This window comes from Ostrinia nubilalis, chromosome 27 (assembly GCF_963855985.1).
Source record: "Ostrinia nubilalis chromosome 27, ilOstNubi1.1, whole genome shotgun sequence".
Lineage (NCBI taxonomy): Eukaryota > Metazoa > Arthropoda > Insecta > Lepidoptera > Crambidae > Ostrinia > Ostrinia nubilalis.
This window is the reverse complement of record NC_087114.1, coordinates 4705123-4723055: the sequence shown is the minus strand read 5'-3', so window position 1 is coordinate 4723055 and position 17933 is coordinate 4705123. Positions and strand designations below refer to the sequence as shown.

Sequence of the window (17933 nt, the reverse complement as noted above, 5' to 3'; positions counted from 1 at the left end):
TTTTTGTGTATTTATAAAATTGATACGAGATCTAAATGTACCTCGCGATTAGGTTTTATATCAGTTAAGTCTGCAGCTGCTGGCAACGATTAGGACGTTGTGCTGATGATTGTTAAAAGCCGGTTTTGTTTGTCATTGTCATAGTCATATTTTATTCCATAAACAAAAATATGTACTCTACTTGTACTACTTGTTTTAGTAACAACAGTATAGGCTTCAAAAAGATGATGCATTAATAGTACATTTTCTATTGCTTCACCCTGTATTACGATTAAATTATTAAAATCCTGAAATTCTCCATAAGAAACGGCAATGCAAATACATACGAAGGTTGCAAAATAAGTAGGTATTCAAATTACAGAGTAAGAGAAGAACTAACCACAGAATAAGACCTTGGTATTAAGTTCAGTAAAATAACAATACAATTTTAGATTCGATAACTTAAGCTATGCTATTTGTCGACCGTTTGGTGTAGTGGTTCAGAACGGACTACTATGCCGAGAGCTCCCGGGTTCGATTCCCGGCCGGGCAGATGGCTGGCTTACACTATCTATACTAATATTATAAAGCTGAAGAGTTTGTTTGTTTGGTTGAACGCGCTAATCTCAGGAACTACTGGACCGATTTGAAAAATTCTTTTTGTGTTGGATAGCCCGTTAGTTCCTGAAGGCTTTAGGCTATTTATCATCACGCTAAGACCAATAGGAGCGGAGCACCAATCAAGAATATTTCAAATCAGTGATTTTTTTCCTTTTGAGAGCTGACGCTGCGTAAACGGTTAAAGTTTCGCAAAAATCATGTATGACAGGATTGTTCCCCTTTAAAAGTTCTTTAAAAAAGTCCGCGGTAGCATATGTCTATCTTTTAAGGTTGGCTCATAGTAACCATTTTTATGCAAAAAAAATATGTTTTAAAATAATGCATTATTTGCGAAGGTGTTTTTATAAACATGATATTAATCCTTATCCAAATAAATAAATTATTCACCACAAGTATTTAATTTTAAACATTCTTGCCCTTTACACCATTCGATTTCAATAAATATCTTAGGAGATATCGCAGTTTTAAAATCACATCGCAGCAAAATAATGATCAAGTACTACGCGCGCTACTGATGGATCAATGCACAGCCTAAACCGCTGATCGTAAAGACCTGAAACTTGGACGGTGTGTTCTTTGTATGACGTAAGCATCTGATAAGAAAGGATTTTCCAAAATTCTACCCCTAAGGAGGTAAAAAGGAGGGGCAAAGTTTGTATGAAATAACGAGATTCCTTCGTCCAATCTACTTAAAATTTTGCATAAGCATTCTATAACAGAATTAATGGAAGACGTGTTTCGTATTTTAGTGAAATGCACCCCCTAACTATGTTAAAAAGGGGTAGAAAGTTATTTTAGTGGTGATTTGCTTCAAAGTTGATATTAATTACTCATTAGTGCATTTTTTTACAATCATGACGTCATGTTAACGACTACCATACTCTAGGGGCCTCCACTTAACCTCGGAGTGGGTGCCCGCTGCGTGCGCTCGCCCAACAATGCATAGTAATGCATGACGGTCAAGCCGCGGGCACCTGCTTGCGCTGTATACATAAACTCATTTTCGCGCGAGAGTTTTGGCGGAGGCCCTTGAGGTAGTGGGAGTAGTCTTGAGGAAAAGCTCCTTCTCCCACGGCCAGTGGATGCTGGAAGCTTGGTGATTCTAGCACCCGTAGGAAAATATAAAAAAAAGTTTACCAATAATACTGCGGTAGGTGTAGTTTTCGATTTCGTTGTAAAAAAATAATACCACCGAGTAACTTTCACCGGATCAAAGGCCGAGCTGCATATTCATAAAATATAAGAAAAAAATATTTTCATGTTTATTTAACCTGATTTTTATATTTTAAAAGTATTCAAACATTTAGATAATAACGTTAAAACATTTAAAAATAATCGTATAAGAACGTTTTCGACTTCTCCACGGACGAAGTCGCGGGCAAAAGCTATTTGTAAAATAATTAGACTAAATTATTAAAAGTGCCTACCCAAAGTCATTATTCCACGCGGACGAAGTCGCGGGCACAGCTAGTGTATGATATAGGGGAGAGTTCGGTATATTGTACCGCCGGGTAAATTGTACCACCCTCATATTTCGTAAAGTATTTATTGAATGTCTGTAATTGCAACACTCAGCGATACACAACTAAAATCAATTAATATCGGCCATGTGGTTTTTGCCGTGACAATTAACACGTGTGTTTTATTTTGAAAAGTATTTTTTCATTGTTTTCAAGTAACTTTTGACAGTACATGTTTAGTTTGTAATTTTGTTAAATTTAATCACAGGATGTTTCTAATATATTATTTAGAAGCGTAAATTAGTGTGGATTACAATTATTTGAAACATTTTTCGGTATTTATAAGCTATATTTTTTACCGATTTTTTAAAAGCACTATCACCTAGTCGGCTAAATTGTACCACATCAAGTTGTATGGAACTTTACCAAAGGATTTTGAAATTTTTTTTAGTAAATCATATTTTGCAATTATAATAGCGTAGTTATGTTTGACTAACAATAAATGAAAGCAAAAGACTGGCAAAGTAGATTAGGTACAAGTATGCGTTACGATAATTGGAATTACAAAACTTATACTCAAAATCGTGATAACGTGTAAAACAATATCGATTGTCTATGTTATTAACTACTGTTCCTTTTCGTTTCCTAATTTGTTAAAAATGTATCGTATAATATTTTGCCATAGTTTTTTTATAGGCTTGAAATTTATTGAAATCCAATTTAGTAACCCTGTGGTACAAATTATCAAACCGGTTGGCTAAATTGGACCGAAGCTCTGAACTCGTACTTTGTTGATTTGTGCTAAATATACAACAATCATGTTAATTAATACTTATGAAATAGTAAGTTGAATAATGTATCTTTTATTATATACCATGGACATTAGCAAAAACAAAAGAAAACTATGTGTAAAATGGGATTGAAAAAAACTGGTCCAAATTAGCGGACTCTCCCTTACAGCAATATAATTATTGCTTATCTTACTTATGGTAGATAAGCGATAATTATATTGCTGTCGTGCTCGCACACTGTGTGTGTGTGTGTATGCGAGTGATAAGGATGGGTTGCTTGGGGTCATTGGACGAAATTCTATCTGTGCGGCGACCGGACTTTACACAACGTCGGAATGTCGGACTCGCAGTTAGGAATGCAATATTAATTTGCGTATTCGTAGTGGTGCCGAGTTATTGATACTTAAGCGCTCCTGCACACGACGCCATCAAAGCATAATTTCGCCCGCGGCGCGGCGGCGCACGGTGGTCTGAAAATGAAGCTCCCATACCATAGAAACTTAATGTCAGAAATTAATAAATAAAAATATGCATTGTGTTTAGTATACCTCCCTTTGTTTTACTAATATAGTATGAAGGGTATGAGTAGCTCCATGTGTGAGAAAAAAAATATTTTTATTTTTTTTGTATGGAAAAAAACACTTAAAGTGGATTTTTTTTAAACTGAATAGAACTGAAGGGCTGGTACTCACATGAGCTATTGCACCATACACGGCGATCATAATGACATACAATTCTTGTGCCTTTGGGTGCCGCTTTGCATGTACCAAGCCTTGGAAATTTTGAATTTTCGGTTGGTGATCTTTCAAGTCTTTGATGTTATTTTATGAAGTTATTAACCGCTTTCAATACGAGAATAGTATGTAAATTAATACTCATAATAATAACTAGGAATATACTAGGGATACTTTTAAATAATTTTGAAAATATAAAAAAATAAAACGTTTAATCATTGAATGAAGTAACCAACCAGTTGGTAACTGACATTGTTATTAGTTACTAACCTGCTAATGACGTTTTAATGAAAATAATAGAAATCAATATTGATTAAATAAACAACTTAAAAAATCGAACTGCCTAATAGGCCAGTAGAATTACATTTGAAATCGGAAATAATTCCTACAAAAGATTTTATTGTTTTAATGGCTTCATTTGTTACCCATTAAGATTATCCTAAATTTTCGACTTCGACGGAGTTGTGCTTAAGTGGTGGGGGCCCCTGAAAGGGGCGTTTTTTCGGTTTTACGGTTATATCGCGTAAAGGACTTACCCTATCGAAAACTGGTCTTCATGACGGTTGAAGGGCATTTAATCCTGCATGTTTCTGCCTATGCCTATGTTCACCAGTGGTCTTATTCAATTCAATCCAATCTTTTGTAGGAATTATTTCCGATTTCAAATGTAATTCTACTGGTCTATTAAGCAGTTCGATTTTTTAAGTTGTTTATTTAATCAATATTGATTTCTATTATTTTCATTAAAACGTCATTAGCAGGTTAGTAACTAATAACACTCCTGGAATGGAAAGGATTCGGCATAAACATTAATGGCGAGTACATCACTCACCTTCGGTTTGCCGACGATATTGTGGTTATGGCAGAATCGTTGGAAGATCTTGGCACAATGCTCGAAGACCTTAATCGAGTTTCCCAACAGGTAGGCCTGAGGATGAACATGGACAAAACGAAGCTTATGTCGAATGTCCATGTTGCGCCCTACCCAGTTTCAGTTGGGAGTTCAATTCTCGAGATTGTCGACAAGTACCTATGTCTACCTCGGACAAACGATCCAGCTAGGTAGGTCCAATTTCGAGAAGGAGGTCAATCGTCGAATCGAACTCGGCTAGGCAGCGTTCGGGAAACTACGCAACATTTTTTCGTCCAAAATACGTCAATGCCTGAAGACTAGAGTGTATAACCAATGTGTGTTACCAGTGATAACTTATGGCTTGGAAACGTGGCCCCTCACTATAGGCCTCATACAGAAGCTCAAAGTTGCACAGCGTGCTATGGCGAGGGCTATGCTTGGTGTTTCTTTGCGAGATCGAATCAGAAATGAGGAGATCCGTAAACGAACCAAAGTCGCTGACATAGCCCGACGGATTAGCAAGCTGAAGTGGCAATGGGCAGGACACATAGTACGCAGAACTGACGGCCGATGGGGCAGAAAGGTTCTGAAATGGAGGCCGCGTACCGGAAAACGCAACGTGGGACGTCCACCTACAAGGTGGACCGACGACATCGTAAAGGTAGCAGGGAAGCGCTGGACGCAGGCCGCTGCCAATCAATCAACATCGAAAGCATTGGGGGAGGCCTATGTTCAGCAGTGGACGTCCTATGGCTGAAATGATGAACTAATAACAATGTCAGTTACCAACTGGTTGGTTACTTCATTCAATGATTAAACGTTTTATCCCAACTAATATTATAAATGCGAAAGTAACTCTGTCTGTCTGTCTGTCTGTCTGTCTGTCTGTCTGTCTGTCTGTCTGTCTGTCTGTCTGTTACGCTTTCCCGCTTAAACCTCGCAACCGATTTTGATGAAATTTGGCATAGAGATAGTTTGAGTCCCGGGAAAGAACATAGGATAGTTTTTATCCCGGTTTTTGAAACAGGGACGCGCGCGATAAAGTTTTTCTGTGACAGACAAAATTCCACGCGGGCGAAGCCGCGGGCGGAAAGCTAGTTTTTTTATATTTTCAAAATAAAAATTATTTGAAAATATCACTATTATATTCCTAGTTATTATTATGAGTATGAGTATCAATTTACATACTATTCTCGTATTGAAAGCGGTTAATAACTTCATAAAATAACATCAAAGACTTGAAAGATCACCTACCGAAAATTCAAAATTTCCAAAGCTTGGTACATGCAAAGCGGCACCCAAAGGCACAAGAATTGTATGTCATCTTGATCGCCGTGTATGGTGCAATAGCTCATGTGAGTACCAGCCCTTCAGTTCTATTCAGTTTTAAAAAAATCCACTTTAAGTGTTTTTTTCCATACAAAAAAAATAAAAATATTTTTTTTCTCACACATGGAGCTACTCATATCCTTCATACTATATTAGTAAAACAAAGGGAGGTATACTAAACACAATACATATTTTTATTTACTAATTTCTGACATTAAGTTTCTATGGTATGGGAGCTTCATTTTCAGACCACTGTGCGGCGGCGCGGCAACGGTGTTCACGCGGCGCGTATAAACAGTGCAAAGGCGCGGCGACGGCGCGGAGGCGGCGCGGTAGCGGCGTCATGTGCAGGAGCGCTAACGCATGAAAATATGACTGAAACTTTTAATCGTCATCTAAAATTTGTCACTTAAGCCACTGTCGAATGTTCGCGTCCAAACAATCTCATTGTTTAAAACAATTGAAAGTTTAAGTACCATACCGACACAGTAAAAAATTTGAATGCAAATTCTATAAATGCCAGAATGTAAACTTCTAAGTATTTAGTACATACTATCAGGCCTGTTCATCTCCGCGAGTTTACATCGAAAACAAAACACGCACGATGGCCCACCTACAGGATATATTCGACAAGGCCTCACATACGAGCGAACATTGACTCACGCACGCGTATTCTTGTGTATGATGGAAGAAAATAAAGAAAATGGTGTACTAAATACTGTGCAGTATTTAACTGCCTAAATAATAATAAAAATACATAATGTACTTTTTTAAGTTGCCTCAAGACACTGTCACTGAGAGGTAAATAAGTAGTTAATATTATTCATGATAATTCATGCTAAATCATGTATCTATTTCTTCATTCTTCATTCATGACTCTTGAGACAGGCTAAATTACACCATATTGTTAATGACATTGAGCATACATTTTTTTAAATACCTTCGCGAAGTAAAACTTCTGTACGTAGTAGGTACTTATTATTATTCTGTGATACTATTTTTAAAGAGTGATACGTCATTTAGGCGCGAATAGGTCAGTGTACGTAAACAACAGGTGACATGGCCCTACATCACGTTGACTTATCTTAAATTGCTCACTTTTTCTTAGCGACTTATTCTTAAAATAAATTATTATCTTATCTCACGCCATATATCTCCAATTACGCACTGCTGCACTGTATCTAAGCGTCTTATCTTTTAGTATACTTGAATTGTCATTATTATGATGATGATGTAGAATTTTTTTCGTGTGTGGTATAATTAATTGACACCATTGAAAATTAAAATATAGTCCAGTCAATAAAGCATTATAGATGGAAATCCGGGGAACACAATTTTTGACTTCCGGACTTTATTTAGACTACATAGTTAGGAGGTGAACATAGCAAAAGTCCCCGTCCCTAGCCCTTGAGCCGGCGGGGAGAGGGGGGTTTGAAGGTATAATTTTTCGGTTTTTCGCTTAATCCTCGGAAACTATGCGTCCTAGTGACATGACTATTATGAACCAAAAAGCACAGTAGTTTTTGAGTGATGAGGAGTCAAAAGTAGCTCTAAGTGGTTCGTCTAAATATACGCAGGCTTAACATGATCCCGCATTTGTAGAATATTTGCTCAATGTTGATTTAGTCGATTTTCTCCTGATGGGAACATGTAAGACAAAAATAAAATTTCCAATATTACAGACCTTTTGGTTTTATTTTTTCACTAATACTGAAACAATTTAAGTTCAAAACAAGAAAAATAAATTAGCTATCTCATTTTAGAATGGGTAAAGACAATTTGACACCATTCCCCAATAATTAGAAATCTAAACTTTTCTAAAAGTAGGTACACTTCATTCTGGCCTTAAAAACTTAATTAATTTTAAATTACCCGTAAATTACGATTTTTGGTCGCATTGTAATAGAAAAAAGTAGTTTAATTGAGTTGACAAAATAGTGACGTCACTTGCTTGTAGTGCCATACAAAAACTATGGGAGAGTTTCGTTTTGACAGTTTTAAAAAGTACGTCAATTGATTGGTGGTGTCAACATGTCTACTCTAAACATGGATTTTTATCATGGTTTTATACAGACCTAATAATTTGAACCAGTGAAGAAATAAATTAAACACAAAGGTATAAAGTAGTACCCGTTTTTATTAAATTAAGTTACTTAGTTTTTATTTAGTTCCTCTTTTTTCCACTGTCTCGAGTGGCACTCAATGCGTTGAAATCTTGCTTCAACGCAACCACACCAACGCGTGCAGATCGCCATCGCCAGCGCAATCATAGGCCAATGACAGGTCGCGCGGACTGTCATGGGTCGCGCGACCTGTCATTGGCCTATAATCGCGCCGGCCGCGGCGATGGCGATCGGCACGCGTTGGTGTGGTTGAAGCTTTACGCAGCCCATTTTAAAATAAAGTTCTAAGATATTTCTATAATATCCCCCACTTGACATAGTCGTCCACAACTTCATTCAGTCTTCTTGTGCTCAAATCATTGCTCTTGCCCATCAGCTCGGCCATAGTCTCGAAGCTGTCGTTCTCAAACACTTCGCCATCTTTGCTCACGTCTGCCTTGTCTATGGTGATCACGCGCAGCAACATGCCCGCGATGAGAAGACCGAAGGGCAACATCTGTGGAAATAATAAATAAATAAATAAGCAGAATAAGTACTCCTGTGTTACCAGAATCTTGACTGTCTATAAAAACCTAACCATTGGCCGTTAAGCCAAGTTTGTCCCGGGGAAAAGTTCTACTGTCATTGGACCCGCAACGAAATTAATCAGCAAAACGTGTTCGAAATTATAGATGTCTGTGTCCCTCCAGCAAAGCGGATGACAGATGACCACAAAGGCAATGATGGTAAAAAAGATGATGCAAAATGCTCGTTCTACGCAAAATGCGCCACCTGTATAATAATTAGGGTTTCTGATTTCTCGACTTATTTTTTTTTCTCGAGTTTCGAGAATTCTCGAGGCCAAAGTCTCGAGTTTTCTCGGGTCTCGAGTCTTTTATTGAAAACTGCTGAAATCGGTTGAAATTTAATAAAAAAAGTTTTTTTTTAATCTAATATACCTACTTTTATGCACAACAATCAATATTAGAATTTAGTACCACTTATTTTGGTAAGGAAAGAAACAAAAAAAAATCTTCTTTCATAATTAATATTTACTAATAATCTTAACAAAAGTCATAAAGTCGCGTGTTGTTTAAGGATAAATAATAATAAAAACCTGGAGCTACAATTGAATCACTTGTTTTCTAAAGAACATAAGTCCAAATAGCAAAATTACGATAAATAGTTTTTTTTATGAACAAAAAAGCTTTTTAATAAATTTTTAAATTTCTTACAGATAACGACTTGAATAAATTTTACGAGGAGGCGCGAGTACCTACCTAACCTAACGTCTGTTAGGTAAGGTAACTGTCTAGTTAACAAAATTTTCAATCCTTAAATCAGTCAAGAGTTAAACATACATAATAAATAGGTATATCATACTCGTTGGTGAACATTATTATTTAGTTTCGACTAAGATCATTACTTGTAAATCAAATCAGTTAAAAAAGGAAAGACTAGGCCAGTCTAAAAGCAATGTTGACCTATTAAATAATTAAAAATTTACTATTGTCTAAGAAAATAGGCTTTCAAGAATATTAAAGCTTTAAAATCGAAACTCGAGAATTCTCGAGCTCCGGTAATTTTTTTCTCGTCTCGAATGAAGCCAAATTTCTCGAGTTTTCTCGAGTTCGAGAAAGCTCGAGCAGAAACCCTAATAATAATAGCAATCAATGATAACATAGTTACTAAGGATTATAATACGTGTAAATATTCCATTCTGAAAAGACTGTGACTAATAAAAATACTTATCAGTTGATAAATAGGTTAGATAGATGCGTATGATTGCTGATTAGTGACACAGCTGTCTAATTTCAACAATAGGACAGTCTATATTTTAAACCGAATCTATCCAAAACAAGCCACCAGGCTTTAGCCTACTTAGCCTACTGGTAAAGGTGCTTTCCGCGACCTTCATTAGAGTGGAAGGCCCTCCTACCTACACTACGTTCTCCGGTCCCGTGGTCGCCACTCGAGAACTTTTCTGCCCCAACGGACATCAGATTATTTCGAAATAACCATTTACCATCACCACGTCTAGTAGTCACGACAACACACACATCGTTTGAACGAATAGTCGTGCAGAAAAAGGATGAAGGCACAAGAGGTCGCCCATGCGTTGGACTGATCACGACAAAACCGCGGTCAATGATCCACGAGTGTACAACAAAGGCTGCAATGCGGGAGGAATGGCGACGGATTGTGAAGCTTGCCGCTAAACCAGGCGTGACGACCACGACCACAGCCAAGAGTGTAGCGACGAAGCAGAAGACGTCTAGAACAACCAGACTCACTCACCTGTTTCAACTCCTGATCAAAGATATCCCTCGGGAAAGCCTCCTCAGGGTCCAAGTCCAGCCTCCGTAACGCAGCAGCCATATGCTCGTAGTAGTGGTCAATAAGCCGGTCGAAGTACTTGGCTCGGAACGCCCCGTCTGACCCCGTGAAGATGAAGTACAGCAAGTCATTGGCAGCCGGTCCTGGATGTAAGGACTGGTAGTCCACAATCACTACTTGGACTTTGCCGTCCTGGAATGGTAAAACAAACAATATTAGGTATGGCAAGGCTTCTTTTTGTGACGTCACATTTCTTAAGGCCGTATTCACAAACGATTCTTGCTTTGTGAAGCAGCAAATGGAACCCATAGCATTGAGTAGAACTTTGTGATTGGTTCGTATGTCACCCTGTGCGTTCACGCGCACTGCGAGACCTCATAGTAATGTTTGTCCGTATACACAAACATCGAACAAGTTAAGTATTTTTTTTGGATTATAGAAATGTTAGGTTTTCAGAAAGTTAGCTTTCAAAAGTTAGGTTTCGAAAGTACCTATGTAAGGTTAGTAGTTATTTGAAGTTAGGTTTTCCAAAGTAAGCTACTTATTTGAATGTTAGCTTTCAAACATTATCATTTATCTACCTAGTGTACGCTTTTTGGTGCACACAGGAAGCAGTCCCTCGCCCGTATTCACAAACTGTGCTTGCTTAAGTGAAGCAGCGCACAGCGTTGAATACAGCTCTGTGATTGGTTCGTGTGTCACCCTGTGCGTCCACGCGTACCGTGAGATCTCATAGTACCTGTCTCAATAGAATAGGTAGGTACATCATGATTGCTACGACTATATTAAGGACAGTGATGAAATTGGTTGTGTCCGGTTGCTATTGTAGCCTTGAAAATAATCGAGAACAATGACAATCATCTAATTTCAGATGATTGTCATTGTCCTCGATTATTTTGGATGCTTGTAATCTAAACGACGCAGACGCTTATAATTGATTTAACCCCATAATACCTAGGTACTTTTTCAAAATATATTCATTCATCGTCATCAGGTCATTTAGTTTTCACTGCAGGAGCATGATCAATTCAATGTGCCAGACGCAAATGGAGAATTTAGCTAAACTCTCCACTCTGGCTACAGGGATTCAGGTCTAGCGTACACTAGCTCTTAGTCTATAACCGTATAAAGGTAAACGGTACACGGATGACGTATATTCAGGCCCCCCACTAGGTGGACCGTCGATCTGGTGAAGATCGCGGGAAGAATTTGGATACGGGACTATTTCCACCGCTGCAACTCCTGTGTAGCCAGGATCCACAACTTGACCGCCATAAAAACTCAACCAATGAAGGTCAAGTTTGTCCCGGGGGAAAGTTAAACAGTCATTGGACTCGCAACGAAATTATTAAGAGAAAAGAATCTGGATGCGAGCCGCACAGGACCGGCCGATACGGAAATCCTTGGGGGAGGCCTTTGTCCAGCAGTGGATATCATTTGGCTGAAATGAACGAACCAACGAAACGGTGCACGCCATTTGAAAATTGCGAACAGTTCATCTTTAATCTTTTCTTTTTTTTATTCTACTAAGTAAATAGGAGTTAGTTAGGCATTTGAAACTTACCTCATCTATTTTATGCATGAGGTTGCTCTGTCTGAAGTCACCGTGTATGATGACCGGCCTTTTGATCGGCTCGTAAAACTTCTTGAACTGCTCGAAACGAAACGTCTCGGAGAAGAACTTCTCCAGCTTCGCCCTGTTCTCCTCACGAACCATCTGCACCGTCTTACTCAGCGTTTGTTTCATCATAATTGTTATAGGATGATCATCTCCCAACATTGGTCTTTTCAAAACTCCTTTTGCTGCTTCGTAATCTTCCGGATATTCCTTCTGATATGCTATGGACAACGCGTGGAGTTTCGCCAACTCTTCAACTGCTGTCGACGCGTATTCCCAGTCGATAGACTTCAACCTGTCGTATGTTATGAAGCCATCTTTAGACAAATCCTGCAGCACCACCACCTCTTTCAAATAATCATTGCTGCCTCCGTAATACTTGGGAATAACAAGTCTGTGTTCTTCTGGGATGTTGTGCTTGTCTTCTATTTCTTTGTACGTCTTCGTTAGCTTCGTGTAAAAGTGTCTTTCGGTGTCGAAAATAGTGAATGTTTTGACTTCTTCTCGGAGTTTTTCCGCGACGACGGCGACTTTTGCGAATACGTTTATATCCTGTTTCTCTGCCGATTTGATAGTAGCATAGAAGAGTTGGGAGGTGAAATTGGAGCCGGTGGTTGGTATAGCTGATGTTTGTATGTCCGGGTCTTCATATTTTTGCTCGACGGCTATTTCTTCCAAGATATTTCGTAATGCAAGTTCGCGCACGTCCGTCATGTTGTTAGCTCTACGCAGTACTGAAGTATGAGAGGTGTTTTTTGTATTTATACAATTGATACGAGATCTAAATGTGCCTCGCGATTACGTTTTATATCAGTTACGTAAGTCAGCTGACTCTGACGATTACAAGGACGTTTTGCTGATGATTGTTAAAAACCGGTTTCTGTTTGTATTAGGTACTTCTACTAAGTACTGCTTGTTTTAGTATTATCGGTATTGGTAGTAAAGTTTCAAAAAGATGAGGCAATACCTATTATAGAGTACCTACATTTTCCATTGCGCTATCCTGTATACGATTAAATTCTCAATTTCCTTAAATTCTTCATTATGACGGCCATTTAAAGGATAAACGAAGATTGCAAAAAGATAAGTTTTCAAATTCAGATAGCTAGAGAAGAACTAACCTACGTTAACATCCTATAACAATAGGATGTTACACAGAGGTAGTTACTACATTTTACTGAGCTTAAACGGATATAAACATACCTAAATACTTTTTTTTTGTAAATACATACTAGGACTGGGTAGTCCAATTCAAACAAAATATATGTATGCACACAAATGTTTGTACTGTGCAGAAATCGAACCCGCTACCTCCGGAATAGTAGTCCGTTTCGAACCACTACCCGACTTAACAAAATTAAAATAAAGTTTTAGATTCGATAACTTATAAAGCTGTGCTTTAATATTTGTCGGCCGTTTGGTGTAGTGGTTGGGAACGGCTCGTGGTTCGTACTATGCCAAAAGGTCCCGGGTTCGATTCCCGGCCGGGCAGAAATTGAAATGATGCATTTTAATTTCTGTGACGGGTCTGGGTGTGTTACTATGTATAATATGTATGTATTAAGTAGTATATCCTAGCTAGCACTTATAACACAAGCGTATTAATTGCTTACTTTAGGGCCGATGATGGTGCTGTTTGAGATTGTCCAAAGATACCTATTTATTTTGAATAATACCATATAATTATATGTGTTCTACGATCTTTTTGCAGTTGATACGATAAAAAGCAGGAGTATTAACTACAGTTTTTTAAAAACCCAAATTGACTCATGCTGACGATATTTTATTATGATTCATTTTGTTAACAAATACGTTTTTATTAGCACGTAATTATTATTATGTGTTACATGTAGCTAAACAATGAACTTTATGTACCATCGTCTGTAGATACTCACAACATAAACAAAATATTGATAATATTATCTATGCAGTATCTACCTATTTAGTGAGCAATCAATTTTAATACTTTAATTAATTTGAATTGAAATTAATTTCATTTCAACCGTGACTTTAGTATTCAATTTAAAACGATTCCTTTGCACCTTATGTTGTAACAAATGCTGCATAATTAGGAAAAAACAATGTGATGTTGAATACAATTTTTATCACCAAGCAGTCGTAGAACTAATACAAACAAAAAACCGGATTTAACAACCATCAGCAAACGTCCTTGCGCGCGCGGAGTAGGAAACTGGCATAATAAAACGTAATCAATGTTGTTGGACGTATGCGAGCTGACTCAGATTATTCCTATCAATTGTAAACATAACGAAACACGACATCTTCTAAATCAGTACTGCGTAGAGCTAGCAATATGACGGACGCGCGCGAACTGTTTCTAAGAAATATCTTGGAAGAAATAGCCGTAAAACAAAAATATGAAGACCCTGACATACAAACGTCAGCTATACCAACCACCGGCTCCAATTTCACCTCCCAACTCTTCTACGCTTCTATCAAATCGGCAGGAAAACAAGATCTTAACGTATTCGCAAAAGTCGCCGTCGTCGCGGAAAAACTCCGAGAAGAACTAAAAGCGACCTTGTTCGACATCGAAAGACACTTTTACACGAAGCTAACGAAGACGTACAAAGAAATAGAAGACGAGCACAACATCTCAGAAGAACACAGACTCGTCATTCCCAAGTATTACGGAGGCAGCGACACGTATTTGAAAGAGGTGGTGGTACTGCAGGACTTGTCCAAACATGGTTTCATAACATACGATAGGTTTAAGTCCATTGATTGGGAATACGCATCGGCAGCAGTTGAGGAGTTGGCGAAACTCCACGCGTTGTCCATAGCATATTGGAAGGCATATCCAGAAGATTACGAAGAAGCTAAGAAAATTTTGAGAAGACAAATGATGGACGAGGATACACCTGTTACAGCCATGATGAAACATATGCTGAACAATACGATACTAACGGTTCGTGAGGAGAACAGGGCAAAGGTAGAGAAGCTATGCTTAGAGACGTTTAATTTCGAGAAGTTCAAGAAGTTCTATGAACCGACAGAAAGGCCAGTCATCATACACAGTGACTTCAGACAGAGCAACCTGATGCATAAAATAGACAAGGTAAGTTTCAAATAAAACCTCGGTCTGTTGGTTCAAAGGCAGATAATAATAGACAAACTGTGTGGAATGAAAAATAATAATACAGGGTGTACGTGTATCAAAAATAACTTTGAATCAAATCATTCAAAAATCACATCATAATCACTTATTTTTTCAAATAACACTAGTCACAACTCTCAAAAGCTAACTTTCTGAAAACCTACTTTCAAAAAGTGAAACTTTCAAATACGTAATTTTTAGAACCTACTAACTTTTTCTGAAAAGTTACCTTTTGTTAAACCTAATTCGTGCCAAGATTTTGAAATGTGATGGTTTTTAAACATTTCCGTAATAAACGTGTTTGTTTTATAATTCCAGGACGGCAAAGTCCAAGTAGTGATTGTGGACTACCAGACCTTACATCCAGGACCTGCAACCAACGACTTGCTGTACTTCATCTTCACGGGGTCAGACGGAGCGTTCCGCGCCAAGTACTTCGATCAGCTTATTGACCACTACTACGAGCATATGGCCGCTGCGTTACGGAGGCTGCACTTGGACCCTGAGGAGGCTTTCCCGAGGGACGTCTTTGATCAGGAGTTGAAAGAGGTGGGTGAAAGAAAACAGTCACAAGACGTGGTTGTGATATAGCTATAGTAAGCTACTAAAATAGTTTACGCACGCAGTTGGGCCAGAAAAGTTCTCCAGTAGCAACCACTGACCGGCACACGTGGTGTGTGCAGGCCTTCCACTTGGTAGGCCGACGATCTGGTGATTGGGCAGTGCTTGGGGGAAGCCTTTGTCCAGCAGTGGACGTCATTAAATTTTGGCTGTAGCGAACGTATTCGTAGGGCACCGACCTCAACCCAGTCCCCAACCGTGGGATAGCTTCAGCAACATGAAGCAAATAAAGGTCATAGATAATATCAACTCGGAAAGGGATCAACACCATATCGCCTTTCGCGAGCTGTCATGCTGTCAACCGCGAGGCGAGGCGTTTAGGTACGTAAAGCGCAATACACACTAAGCCCGCCGGGCCGCCGACAAAGCCCGGCGACACAACCCGGCGGCCTGTATGAAAAGAATCATGTCGGCAACATGCGCCCGCGCGTGTTACCCGCCGACATGTTGGCGGCTTGGGTACGCCTGCGCTCAGTTGCCCGGCGACGCTTGACCTGTAGTGACGTGCTTGTATGCTGACTGCCAAATAAATTTCTCATCTCAAGCCGCCGACATGCCGCCGACCAAATTTTCCAACTTGTAATAAGTGAAGCCGCCAACTAGACCGCCGACAAAAAGTTGCCGACATAATAATGTCGGCGGCCCGGCGGGCTCAATGTGTATTGCGCTTTAGGGTTGTAGTATGGAGTTTCGTTTTCGCCTCGAGTTGATACGGTTACGATATGATCAATTTCCGGGTTGATAAATGTGCTACATCCTTAAATGAATTACGAACTACTTAACATTAAAGTGTTATGTTTATTGAAACGTTGTTTGTTGGTTTTGGATAAGTTGATTAATTGTTAATCTTGTCATGATTCGGCAACCACATTTAGTTATCTTATCTACTGTTTATTGAGTGATAAGTATTTTATGGATTTTATTATTTTAAGACCTTTTAAGGATATAGGTAGTAGGGGTACTTAGTGTAATCATTAATATGATTATTTATCCTTTCAATGACTATGACTGGCTGAAAGTGCTTTTCAAAACACAAAATTACGTTTCTTATTATACGAATAATTTTATGCCTGCATGCAATGTTCTCCTGTATTTTATTTCCTGGTAAAGAAACTTAGAACAATAGAATTGAAAGACCATATTATTATTGAGAGACCATTCTTAAATACTTAGATCACGAAACTAACAACCATTATGAGGTCGTCGGTTCATCTTGCAGGTGGTCGTCCTACTACTGCTATTTGGCCTCTACTCCTGAACCCTGCTGTCCCATCGGCCGTCAGTTCTACTATGTGCCCTGTCTGCTGTAATTAATTTAATTAACTATTTAGACATTTTCTCTTTTTCATTTCCACAGATGATGCCTTTTGGCCTGTTCATCGCGGGCATGTTGCTGCCGATGATCACCATAGACACGGCAGACGTGAGCAAAGATGGCGGCGCGTTTGAGAACGCGAGCTTCGAGACTATGGCCGAGATGATGGGCAAGAGCAACGACTTGAGCACACGAAGGCTGAATGAAGTTGTGGACGACTATGTCAAGTGGGGGATAATATAGAAATAACTTTTGAACCAATCATTTCAATGTTTTGAACTTCATTAAATCCAGACACCCTGCAGGCTACATAACAGACGCGTAGAGGCATGGAACAGAAGCATGAAGCTCTTCTTCAAGAAAGGTGATAAGACCTTGCTGAAGAATTACAGACCCATCTCGCTTCTGAGTCATGTCTACAAGCTGTTTTCGAGAGTCATCACGAACCGTCTCGCGCGTAGGTTCGATGACATCCAGTATCCCGAACAAGCCGGATTCCGAAAAGGTTATAGTACCTAGTCGTTCAACCATCGGTTGTAGTACCATCGCCCGACTAAAAAGTTTGTTCGGCTTCCTCAGAAAGGTAGCAGGAAGGCGCTGGATGCAAGCCGCTACCAACTGGTCAGTCTGGAAATCAATGGGGGAGGCCTATGTCCAGCAGTGAACGTAGGCTGACATTATGATGATGATATAAAATTGTATTTTATTCGCTTGGATTGTATTTTTATTTCAAGCAAGTTTTATAGTGTTGACTCGTTGTTTACAAAGCTTGTTTAAAATATACAAAAATCAAAGCGAAAAATATACCAAATGTCCAAATAAATTTTCTGTTGCCATTGGTAGGTATGTAATTTGGAACTGAATTTTTAAGTTTCGAGCTGTGCAAGACAGTGGATGATAAAATAAACTAATTTTTAGGTAAGCCTAGGCATTTATTGTAAAAAAGAATAAAATATTTTATTAAACCTAATGTTTATACGATTGTATTTGATTTCATTTTGTATGTCTTCGTATATAATATTAAACGTAATTTTTATTAAAATCGCTTAAAAATA

The 17933-nt window shown here is 38.6% G+C and overlaps 2 protein-coding genes across 2 annotated transcripts; one reads left to right on the top strand and one right to left on the bottom strand.

The window, feature by feature from the left end:
* Positions 1-8103: 8103 nt before the first annotated feature.
* Positions 8104-12573, bottom strand: LOC135085009 (uncharacterized). Its single transcript, XM_063979784.1, has 3 exons — positions 11771-12573; positions 10168-10398; positions 8104-8386 (listed from the first exon to the last, which is right to left on the bottom strand). Exons 1-3 carry the CDS (start codon positions 12536-12538, stop codon positions 8186-8188), a joined length of 1200 nt encoding a protein of 399 aa, XP_063835854.1. The 5' UTR covers positions 12539-12573; the 3' UTR covers positions 8104-8185.
* Positions 12574-13968: 1395 nt separating this feature from the next.
* Positions 13969-17933, top strand: LOC135084985 (uncharacterized). The gene is made up of 3 exons (XM_063979745.1): positions 13969-14903; positions 15261-15491; positions 16921-17933. The coding sequence occupies exons 1-3, from the start codon at positions 14139-14141 to the stop codon at positions 17119-17121; spliced, it is 1197 nt and encodes a 398-aa protein (XP_063835815.1). The 5' UTR covers positions 13969-14138; the 3' UTR covers positions 17122-17933.

What these genes read in the sequence shown, in the direction of transcription:
- LOC135085009 (XM_063979784.1), bottom strand. Translation starts at nt 12,538, where the DNA reads ATGACGGACGTGCGCGAACTTGCATTACGAAATATCTTGGAAGAAATA. An exon ending in TCATGCATAAAATAGATGAG is followed by an intron (nt 10,399 to 11,770) that starts GTAAGTTTCAAA and finishes TTACCATTCCAG; the next exon opens with GACGGCAAAGTCCAAGTAGT. An exon ending in TTGATCAGGAGTTGAAACAG is followed by an intron (nt 8,387 to 10,167) that starts GTGAGTGAGTCT and finishes TTATTTCCACAG; the next exon opens with ATGTTGCCCTTCGGTCTTCT.
- LOC135084985 (XM_063979745.1), top strand. Translation starts at nt 14,139, where the DNA reads ATGACGGACGCGCGCGAACTGTTTCTAAGAAATATCTTGGAAGAAATA. An exon ending in TGATGCATAAAATAGACAAG is followed by an intron (nt 14,904 to 15,260) that starts GTAAGTTTCAAA and finishes TTATAATTCCAG; the next exon opens with GACGGCAAAGTCCAAGTAGT. An exon ending in TTGATCAGGAGTTGAAAGAG is followed by an intron (nt 15,492 to 16,920) that starts GTGGGTGAAAGA and finishes TCATTTCCACAG; the next exon opens with ATGATGCCTTTTGGCCTGTT.